The 12,223-nt window shown below is 38.4% G+C and overlaps 1 protein-coding gene across 1 annotated transcript in view; it reads right to left on the reverse strand.

The window, feature by feature from the left end:
* COL3A1 (collagen type III alpha 1 chain) overlaps positions 1-11,979 on the reverse strand; it is a 90,958-nt gene extending 78,979 nt beyond the window's left edge. Inside the window, exon 1 of the mRNA XM_042473963.1 lies at positions 11,774-11,979. Within this exon, the coding sequence (XP_042329897.1) occupies positions 11,774-11,852 (79 nt within the window). The 5' untranslated portion in view covers positions 11,853-11,979. The remainder of the gene's footprint in view (positions 1-11,773) is intronic.
* Between the last annotated feature and the right edge of the window lie 244 nt (positions 11,980-12,223).

Genomic DNA, 12,223 nt, shown 5'->3' on the forward strand with positions numbered 1-12,223 from the left:
GTTTTTCATGAGCTATAATCAGAGCTTGGAAAAGTTACTTTTTTGAATGATTGGCTATATTGGAGGGAGGCTTCTGTGAGTTAAAAAAAACCCCACAACATTTTCAAGCTCTAGTTCTATGGAATAAATTTGCTTTAGAGAACACTATACTTCTAAAATGTCAAGAGCATTATGTACTGAAATATAAAACACATACACTCTCTCACACACGTGCGTACAAAACAAATCCATTTCTGGACTCCCTCAAACTGTGGTACTATTTCATCAGTGACACAAGACTAATTTTGTAGTAATTTATGAATGGTTCCAAGACTTATGAGTCAGTGAAAAATTCAGCAAAGGTAATTCATTTTGATGAATATTAAAGGAATCGTGCTCACTATCTAAAATGAATAGCTAAAAAGTAAAATGAACGTCTGTGGAAGTATTCTGATATAAGGACACACCACCTGGATGATAAATCTTCATGTATGGTTTACATTATTAGCTCTCCCTTTACATTTCTTTCTTCATCTATTCTCAACTTCTTGGTCAGATGTGAAGGGCGCACTGGAGAGGGTTTCCCTCTGCCACTTGAGCTATTTAAAAAATAAGAAGAACCATGGAACCATAACATGGCCCCAAATTGCATGTAACCCCCCCCCCCCAAATGTCTAAGACATGATAAGACAATTTGTCTTTTCTAATTTTATAGGAGGCAGAGGCAGAGGTGTCAACTATAAAAAGGAAAAGCCTTGGGTGCTCATTTCTTAAGAATAATCATAATCAATATGGTATCTTTGGAGTATTGAATTATTATAAAAGGTAATGTTATTTCAGTGTTTATCAGCTTCAATCTGTCCTGATTTCTGCCTTACAATGTGGCTGTCAAAAAACCATGGGAGTGGTGCATTTTACATAGCTAGTTTTCCCTTAGATAGTTCTGTGCTTCAGGTTGGATACCACAGCATCATATCAAACATGTGCTGTGGATGTAACAGTCCCCTGTGAAACTGCCTTATACCAGCTCAAACTATTTATCCATCTAGCGCAATAACTGACAGCAATCCCATAGAGTTTCATGCAGGGCCTTCACGTTATCTTTTTGCCGGCCATTTTTTAAAGCTGGAGATGCCATGGATTGGATTTAGAGGCTTCTGCATACAATGTACTTGCTCTACCACTGAGCTAACTTGTCTCCCTTAATGGGCGAACCCTGCCCACATCATTAAAAGACAAAAAGGTGGTTACCTTTTGGTAGTTGTTAATTTTGATCACATTAACCACAAATGATAGACACTTACCAAAGTGTTGATAGTTTTGATTGATTGATTATCATTATTAGCAACATAATTCTAGAGAGGTGGCTGGGAAAACTGGACAGATAGCTTCTTGTTATGGGTTATGTGCAATTTATGGACAAAGTGGTGAAATAAAGTATGACACATCATGTCCTTCTAACCCATAGACTACCGTGGGAAAACTCTCCTAGAACTGTACCACTACAAAAAGTGTACAGGTATGGACTTTTGTGTCAAAATCCCTCTGAATTCTGCTAAGAAACCCCTTTGATAAGTTCCCCTTAGGGTTGCCATAAATCAGTAATGGCTTGAAGAAATACAACAACAAAAACAAAGTGAGAAATAATAATAGCAGTGTTCTGTTGTCATAGTCTGTTGACAATGCAGGATCATTGCAATTGTTATTAAAGTTGTGTTGCTATGGGGCTTGGATGATAAGAAAATTACTAAGGACATGGTTCCTCCTAACCTGATCACTTCCCTTTCTCAGCTGACATTTTGTGGAGATACTTGAAGCTAAGGAGAGAGCTGCTAGGCATTACTAAAGGGCACAGATATTCTTTCCCATTCGCCTACATTTATGTTGTTTTCTCGTTTTTAAAATTATAGTGTTGGCTCAGTATAAAATCTTGGAAAATGGAAGTGGTTTATTAGCTAATAAGAAAGGAATCTCTTTTGCTGTGTTTCATTAAATGCAGCCAAAAAGCCCCAGAGGTTGAAGCGCATCCAAAGTAAATCTAACCAATGACTGTTGTTTGAAGGGTTATGTCATGTTTTCCATTGTCATCTTGACATAAAGCAGGCAGAGTTTCCAAATATCAGAAATCGGGCCCAGCTTGATGTCAGGAACAGGGTATATATAATTTTCTGTGCAACTGTGGGTGTAGAACAGCACATAAACAAAATTGTTTCCATTTACTTGTTTCATTAATGCTAGATATTAACTTCTACGGTGCTCTGAAATTATTGTGTAGAACAGTTATTCTTCAGTTTTAAAAAACAAATCATTTAATTGTTAATCTACACTGGAAGAAGAGGGAATAGATGCATTATGCTATCAGTTCTGCGTGTTTTTTTTTAAAAAAATGACAAGTATAGTTGAGCCACAATATATGCCAGATCATAAAAGAGACACACAGAACTACCAGCACCTCTAATTTCAGATGAATCATAGACTGTGGATTGAAAAGTAAATGTTAATGTCAATGTGTTGAGCTGTAAAGGAAATTAGAGGCAGAGGGGGAGAGGTGAGATAAGGTGGGCAGGAAATCCTTACTATCACCCATCTAACTGAAAAGTCAACCCTTCCAGCCCTGCTTCTGTATTCTATTTCTTCTACTGAAGATGATGTTTGTACTCTGAGATGAGAGATGACTAAAAGACTACTTTAAGACATTGCATATAGTTAACCATACTTTCCCATCTAAACAGTGCATCCATTCTAAAACCAAAAATTACCAATTCATTTTCTTTCTTTCTTTTTCACAAAAAGTTCATAAGGGACTGAGATCTTTAAGAAATGTCACTAACAACCATTCTCAAATCAGATCAAACAATTGCTCCATTTCTACTCATTTCATCAGCTTCCACAACCATTCCTCCATAGTGACTAGTGTTGAATTCTTCCAAGGAGTGCACATTCATTTCATAGCAAATGCTTCAATGGGTTCCAGTATTATGAATTCTTGATATGCCACAAAGAATAATGAATGGGGTCTATTCATTATCCCATCAGACTCCATTCATCATTCATTCAGAAGTGAAGGGTTATGATCCTTCTGCAGTAGAAATAGTCCCCTCAAATACTGGATTGATTCTGGAGCTTTCGGAGGAAAACATAGTTTTGTCCCCAACTGGCCCATAATAATACAACTCTGAGCATTCTGGGAAAATAAAATGGCTACTAGGAGGCAGCCACCAAAATCAGTTCTGCTGTTTGTCCCGAAGAAAAAAAGAGAGAATAAAAATGAGTGAGAGCAGCAAGACCAAGTGTGATTTTAAATGAACTATGGAGCTAATAATGTTCCTTGTAAGAAAAATGGAGTTGCAAGACAAAACAAAAAAACTATGCACTGATGACACTAATCCTGCCTTAAGGTTGCACATGTATTTTAAATTTTAAATGCTGTGCTTTCATTTTAAAGTTTTGTTCTCTTCACAAAAAACAACTGTAAAATCTTAGTTGATGCTGTATATGAGAGAAGGCCATTTCATGGTTAACATGGAATGAAACCCATGAAATGTGTGTTGTCACTTAGTTAAGGTTCTAATTTGTTGATCACAGGAAATGTTTTAATAAGTCACATAATTATTTTGGCTTATGGAGTTTGAAAGACTGTAATTAAAAACAGTTGTGCAACATTTCGAGGAAGAGAGGCCTCATCCACAGTGTGAATGATCTGTTATCTGCAGCTGTAGAAGGAACAATAGTTTTTTTATTGCAGAAGCTGAAGGGTGGCTTGGTGTCAGATGTCAGAGATCTGGCATGCCAATTATGCCCCACATGGTAGAAAACCATTTCTCCCTTACACTTAGTCATGCCTGGATATAATCCTTTCTGATTTCCATCAGATTTGTTTAAGGTCCCTCTGCCTTGCTAAAGCTGGGTGTATGGCAATGAGGAGCAACAGTGCAATCTCTGCAGTGGCACATGGATGCATCAAGATGAGGCTGGGGTTAACATGAGTGTGTCTTTGCACCAGTTCTTTCACTGGCTCTTATAATCTATTCCTCCAATACAGTTCAGATGATTAATCAACAGGCCAAACTGGGGACATGTTGAGCCCCATAAGCACTGTCAAGTTTAAAAGGCTCCATAACATTATCCCCAAAATGCATTTTTTCAAAAGCACAGAGAATTACTTAGGACCCTCATAATTGGAGTACCTGAACCTAAATCATATGACCCTCAATATATTTTGAATTGCGAATCCCATTCTTCACCATTGGTTACACTGACTAGGTTTTTCTGGGATTAACTGTACAACAACATGGAGAGGGCTACACCATTACCAACTTTGCCCCATGCAGTACTTTATTTAGCTTGCTCCTCTGTCTGGCACTGTCAATCTCACCATTAGGCAGGAATCCTATTCTTATTTATTTGGAAGTGGGGCCTATAAAAGGGGCTTCCAAGCATTTGTTTAGAACTAGAGTGTGTCCAGAAGTTCTCAGCCCTTTATATTCTGAATAGACCATTTGAATGCAGAGACTGCTCAGGAGCAAATGGGCTGAACTCACTGAGTTTTATAAGCCTTTATGGGAAACATTTTGTTCCATCATTGTTCTATTCAGTGTCCCTTGGTAATAGCTTGGCCAAAGAAGATATCTATCCTTCACGTTCCTGCATAGCCTGAGTAATCATGTCAGCTTTGGAAGTCTGTTGCTAAATCAAATTTCACAGGAATATAAAGAAGTCTTAAACTACATCTTAGCAGCTTGAAAGGCAATGCAAGTTAATACTTGGGATATATCTGCTGAAGCTTAATGAATCATCTAGATCAGTGGCCAGTATCATCTTTTATTTGTTTATATTATATATTATTTCTCCCTTAATGTTACCTATTTAGATTCCCACTCTGCTCATTGTTCTCCTTTCTTTTCTCCAAAAGTATGGTTATGGAACACTATCCCCAGATTGTACAACCCAGTTGGGGTCATGATACTAGACTTGAAGACCAACAGTCTAGATGAGTGATTCCCAAACTTGGATCCTCGGAACCTGCTTCTCCCATCATCCCCAACAAGCATGATCAGTACCTGAGGATTCTGGGAGCTGAAGTCCAACAACCTTTGGGAACCACTGATCCAGATCAAGGTAGACTACAGGCAGTTAACATATGACAGTAGGATCCTCCACAAACCTAGAACCTATGTTAGCAAAGTGTTCAAACTATGAAAGACTTTCAGAGTCAGGGCCATTTGTTGTTTCCAAGATCTTGACATTTTCAGAGGAGCACCTCACTTCCTCGCTATTTCTCAAATACAGGAGAAAAAGAATGCACAAAAGTGTTCCCTGTCCTGGTAACAATAATTTATGCATGGATCATGTGCTTAAAGGTCCATGCGATCACAACAATGAGACAAGAAGCCTTTCTTTGAAAAGAGCAGATTAACAAAAAAGACTTTCTTCATTTCAATTATTGTTTCCAGTCTTCTTTGTCAACCACTCAAGACAGAAGTAAAAGATTCCAGCAAGGACAGGGAACATTTGGCTCTCAAGAGACTGATGGCCTGAAACTGCCATCAACTCCAGCCAGTAGAGCCAGAGGTGAGGGTTACTGGGAGCTGTGGTCTTGACATTGTAATTCCTCATCCATGAATTAAGGACTCCTTCTGTATGCTTTACTATGAGTTGAAAAGGGATAGAAGGAACACAAAAGACTATCAAAACTGCAGAGACATTGATGCAGCAGCTTTAAAAGAAATAAGTGAAATAAAACCACTGCTATTGGAAAAGAAACACCACTCTGCTTTTGTCCTGCCTGTAATAAAGTACTGGGGTGGGGGGACTCCTCTGCAGCTCTGTGCTTTTCTTCAAGAAAATCTTTGCTGGAGCTTGGTCTCAAGTCAAAAAGCACATATGGAAAGTCATGCAAGGCAAAAGGCAATCATCTAATTTTCATCAAGCCACCAGTCTCCTCAAAGTTATGAAACTGACTTAATTTCCAAGAACACCTACTCACCTAGAGGATATGGATTCCCAAGAACTTAATTTAGATGTGGGCTTTTCTAAATCACAGGAAGTCACAGATAATTTTCTTTACTGAAGGTTGGATTTTGCAACACTTTAATCCCCAGACACTCACTTTTGAGAATGCTCTCATCTTAAATGTGGCAATCAGAATTGCACAAACTCCAGCTATGCACAGCTGTGTTTCTTTCTCGGGAATCTTTACAGGAGGGATTTTTCAAGCCATTCTTGGTCTGCCCTCTTGCAGTGATTCCCTTCTAAGCAAAGCTCCCTTTCCAAACAGAAAGAAGAGCCAAGTCATCCATTAGGCTGGGTGGAGGAGTGGTAATGGGAAAAGAGACTGCTGGAGGAGAATGAGAAAGAGTTGGGCTATAGAATAAAGGGCAAGAGAATTAACCACACAAACTTGGAAGGCAGAGAAAAAAAGCTACCCTCACCACTATAGGGGGAAGAGTCATGTTCCACAAACAACTATCCCCACATCCCTGCTGAACTAATAAGAGCCTTTTATGCCCGACTTTGGGAAATGCTGCTCTGCAGGAAACCAAAATTCCAAATAAGTACATATTGAAACTGAGCTGGCAGCTTTCTTTCCCATCTCTGGTTTGGAAATCAAGCAACACATGCAAGCTAATGCTTGCCCTAATGACCTTCAGCAGCTTATGAATACAAGCACAAGAAGTGGGGCAAGTATGTTGCTTGTTTCTGGCTCAGTCCAGACTCATGTGAACCTTCTTAAAAGAACAGCCCTAGACAGCACAGCTACTAGTGAAGGGTAATGGGAGGTGCAGTTAAACAACACCCGGAGGATCTCACATTCTCCATGGTTGTTTTAAAGGGATTCCCATCCCCACCCTACCCCAGACATTAAAAAAATGACTCCAGATTATGTCTACTTTGGGATAGTTTGGAATATAATGCAAATACTTTTTAAAATTGTATCAGTAGATACCTTGATTACTTCATATGGTACACGTTGCACTTGAAACCTGATTCCTGATAGACTATGTCAAATTCAGTTTGTCTCAGTGTCTTATTTTCCTAATCTTAATTTCATTTTATTGTGAATATTGTAAAGTTTTCCAGTCTTACATTTGATTAGTCTAAAAAATGATTTTTTTAAAAAAAGTTTGTATAAAACTAGATGGAGAAATAGTTTGAAGGCACAGAATTAGGTAAGTTTAATTAATGAGTTTGCCTCCTGCTTAATTCCATAATACGCATGCAAGGCATCTCTTCTGAGTGACATTCACTTGCTACACTACTTATCTAGTACAATACATGCAAATGACAATTAGACATACAGTGTACCCGTGTCATACGCGGACGCACTATACGCGGCTTTCAGCATATGCTGAAAGCTGCGTGGGAGCACATGGGGTGGCGCATCCCATTGAAAGTAATTGGACATGCACCAACATGCCATGCACGAACCCCTTTCAATGGGGCTCAAGCATATGCAGTTTTTTATGCGGGGGGGGAGGGGGGTCCAGAACGGATCCCCCACATTAAAAAAGGGTGCACTGTATATTAAATCTTAGTAGGTTACTACCAGGATTTCCGCTGTTATGCAGGCATCATTTATGAATGACACCTGTGCACATATAACTGAAAAAGAGCACAATTGATTACTAGGTTAAAATTACTTATTTATTTATTGGATTTATAACCCACCTTTCTCCTAAAATGGGATTCAAGGCGGCTCAAGGCAATCTCCAAAGCATTCTTAAGTTAATGGCTTTCTTAAGTAACTAATGAATGTGGCCCATGTAACATGTATACTTCTACTAGTATATATCACAAAGGACAATTTTGCATGTGTCCCATGGTTCATTGATTTCATCATATTAATGTTTAAATACCAGTAAAAGAACACAACAGGCCAATCCTATCCTTATTTACAACTAAAGTAGATGCATTGAATAAGTGGTTTTACCTATTCACTGTTCAGCAATTGATTTAATGGGTTAGTTTGGACTAATTCAGTAGGATTCAAGCTAATGTCAGCAGTTTTCAGAGGTCAGCAAAACCATATTGCAATTGAAAAACCAGAAGATAATGACTGTATTTTTGAGTTCATGCACAAAACTTTATTGTAGATGACACATCATTCTATCTGTTCAAAGCTTCTCTGCAGGAGTGGAAATCAAAAGCTGATTTTTACATTACCTCTGTCACATGTAATTGCTGCTTCATCATGGATGGACTCCAACATGAACATCTGAATCTAATAAACACAGGATGGGTGGATCATGTACAACATTATTCACCCAGTGCCACCAGCCCCATAGGAAGGTATAGTGCTGGCAAGGGATCCCACATGGCCTTCCAATACAAAAAAGAAATCATTATCAGACTTAGACATCACTGCTGTGGTGAGAGATCCAGCCATAAGGAAGCGGCAACTATGACATAAGAGTAGCATATAAATGGGATTCTAGGGGAGATAACAGATGCCTCAAATGATTTTGTGCTATTTTGAACTACTAATAGGTAGTATACTTGTATCATGCTTCTTTATAATGCCAACAGCCCTGATAAGGATGTTTAGAAAACGAGATGACAAATGTCAAACATCACCTAGTCTATCAAGAAAGTTTTGAATAGAAAGAAGCATTATATTAAAAGCTAATCTACTATATTAATAAATTCAAAATCACACATTTCCTTTATGTACTCAAAAAGAGACATGAAACATGTGGAGAGAAGGATACTGAATCCCAAAGCCCACTCAACTCAGATTCAGTCCCGTTATTATATGTTACATCTTTTTATGTTTATTTTAGTGAAGGCCTTGTTTTTATAATATATTGTCATTGCTGGGGTGGGGAACAGAACAACCTAGCAAACTCTTTATTTATTAGCATGATATGGATCTGTGCTACTAAATATTCCAGGTGTAATTGTCCAAGTAATGCAAATGTTAATGATTTCTAGGAAATAAGAATGTGAGTCATGAGTGAATAGCAACTGCAGTAGTAATGGGAAGATGAAGACTAGGATGTAGGTAGACTGGGAATAAGAAGTAACATGATCATCCACTACATCATCCACTAGATGGCCCTTCATTGCATCTCTGAACCAAATCTTCTCTCCTGGCTTCCAACTCCATGTTAAGTTGGAACTGGGAGCCAGGAAAGAAGACTTGATTCAGAGAAACAATCCAGAAAACTTCAGTTTACTTGAACTCAAGGCAAGTAAAATTTCCAAGTTAGAAAGAAGCCTAGAAAGACAACCACCTGGCAACACTCAATTACTAATGTGAGTTTTTTTACCAATAGCCATATACCAAGATTCAGAGGGGAAAAGGATGTTGTTACAGCCTGATGATAAGAGAAGCAGTTTTGGCACATAAGGCATCTTAGAAACAGGATGCTACAATTTGATGTTTGCCTATAGACCAGTCAGACAACAAAAATAATATTGTTCAACACTACAAGCTGATTTTTGTATGATTATTCTGTTCTATGTTCAGTGTGTACTCAGCAGCTTCCTTGAAGACTTGCCAAAACCTTTTGGCAAGCTATGCTAAGAAAAACTATACATTGACATTCATTTGATACTAACCATATAAACACTGTTGTCAACACATAACAATTTAAGATATCTAGAGACTCCATTGTCATCTATGTTAATCCCAGACTACTGCTGTTTCATTGCCCGAGTCATATCTGTTAACACTTTGAACAGTTTCAGCTGCTGAAAATCATGCCATTATGGGAAGTAAAGAAATAATAATAAAGAAGTGAGATTGGTTGCAAAATACAAGCATCGCGGTTTGCATTTTATGGAAATTTGAATTCCAAAGGAAGTGTATTACTTGGTATTTCATAGGGAAAATGGTAACTGTTCTGCAATTTCTTCAATTTTTTACAGGTATTATGACAAATGAGTTGTTTTCTAATTCTGCACAAAAAAAATTGCAAGGGGAAACACGTACAGATCTGCAATAGGAGTAATTTTTAATATGCCTTTGGCTTCTTTGTCGCTCATATCCTGACAATTCCAGAAATAAACAGCCTACCTAAATGGACAGCAATAACTGGGTACATCCATATCCACTACAATTTGTGCTGGGACATAGGCAGTTGAATCTAATAAAAGTAGAGAAGAATATTTCTACTTCAGATAACACTGAAGACCAGTGTACTGAAATTATTCTATTTTTCCTTTATTTTGAAGGATGTATGACTGATTGTTAACTAATGAATAAATAGTGGTTGATGGTACTGTAATCATTAGTGAAAGGCTGGGGAAAACTCGTCCTCCAGAAGCTATCAGATTCCCATTGCCATCAGTTCCAGTCAGTGTGTAGCCAATGCTGTGTGTAGCCAATGCTGAGGGATGATGGGGGGGGGGGTCATTAACATCTGGAGGACTGCATGTCCCCACTCATGGTCCATAACCAAAAATATATATCCATGCTCTGTTTGCTACATTAAAGATGAAACATCTATGGAAAAATCCAAACAGTGCCTTTCAGACTGGAATTATACAGTGAAATCAGAGCATGTGTTTCCTCAGAGTAGTATCATGCAAGTAGCTGAAAGACTTCAGACATGAAATTATATGTTTCATATGCAGCTCTGGCAGGATGATCCACATAAAACTGGTAACTGTAGTTTGTCTTCCTGCATTCTTCATTAATAAACCTTTCATTTTATAAGAAAACCTGAAGCCAGAAAACCATTTTTCAGACATAAAGTGTCTTGCTGTCCATTAATGTAAGTGATCCTTTCATATAACTATGGAAAAGGACTGTGTTTGTTTGGTTATGTAGTAAGCTTGCCATTAATTTGTTTAACCCATCCATTTGTGCCTTGAACAGTGGCTGGTAGTTCCCTCATCATTTAGGCAATAAATCCACTCTAGATTTTATGATAAACTTTAAAGGAGCGTTCCAATGTGCTTGGTATTTTGGAGAGAATGTTCATAACCTTGGATAGCTTATTTAATGTTCACACTGAAACCTTGAACAGATTTGCTGCCCCAGTGAAGAGGTAATTTGGTAAAAACCATTTCAAGTGATCTGTTTTGCAGTTTGCGTGCTCTATACAGCCTACTCCAATGCCTGTTGACTCAGATGTAAATCCCACTGTCCCTCACTGGGCTTCCTCCCAGGTCTGCATGAAAAGGAGTGCAGCCTTATTTGTTGTTAGCAAGTCATGTAGGAGCTTGCAACATCCTCTGATGAGTGATGGACCAAGCTTTGGGCTGCATGGATTCATCAATCTTTCAGCTTAATTCTTTGTAGTAAAACATGCATACATACATACAGAGAGAGGCAGAGAGTGTGAGAGAGAGAGCTGAAAAATCTTTATAACTGAATAAAACCATTCTGAGTTTCAAAAATGCTTGCTTTTACATTTAAGTCTACATTTTTTTAACAAGATGCATATCCCTGCAGTACCAAAGCAATGCTTCCTATAAAACAAAGAACAGTCATGTTGCAAATGGTTGAACATATAACCTTATTACATATGACAAATCACTTCCAGATTTTGTTGAACTCAGACTCACAGATCTTATCCCAAGAGCTCAAACACTAAAAAGTTTCCAGCGGTTGTTGAGCAATGCAAATCAAAGACACAAAACTGAGGAACATGCCTAAGCCCCATAGAAAGTTTCTTTCCTTTGCAGGTTGCTCCCACTTCACAGAGCAGAACTGAGCAGGATCCTTGAAGGTAGCTCCCAAAGTTGAACTGGCAAAAAGGCAAATGGATTGTCCCAGAAACAAAACTGACGGAGAGAAAAATGTGGTTAAAATCCATGAAAATTCTTTTAAGTGGGAATTACTCACCATCTTGTTGTGCCAAAATAACTGGTGATTGCCACACAGCAAGGAAGAGCAAAAGGACTCCTTGCACACAGCTCATCATGTCTAAATGATATTAGACATGAGACTCTATGTGCAAAAGAGAAGGCAAAAAAGAAGGGGGAAGAAAAATCAAGAGAGCACCATCAACTGCTTCCTGCCCTGTCTGTCAGCCACCGGGCCCCTGCACAGAACTCAGCCACAGACATTCCTTTGCTTTGGCCTTAAATAGGAAAATCGCTGGCTTCCTTTACTTCCCAGCCCCTTTCTGAAACTTGAGAGGAGATCCCATCCCCTTCACATGAAGCAGAATGATTAATATTTCTTTTGGCCTTGTAGAAGAAACAGCCAGCTGAAGCAGATACATAACACATCTGGAGTACTTGTGACTGCAAGGCTCTGGGTGTGTATGGAACATAACCATCCATATCTATG

Source organism: Sceloporus undulatus, chromosome 1 (assembly GCF_019175285.1).
Source record: "Sceloporus undulatus isolate JIND9_A2432 ecotype Alabama chromosome 1, SceUnd_v1.1, whole genome shotgun sequence".
Classification (NCBI taxonomy): domain Eukaryota; kingdom Metazoa; phylum Chordata; class Lepidosauria; order Squamata; family Phrynosomatidae; genus Sceloporus; species Sceloporus undulatus.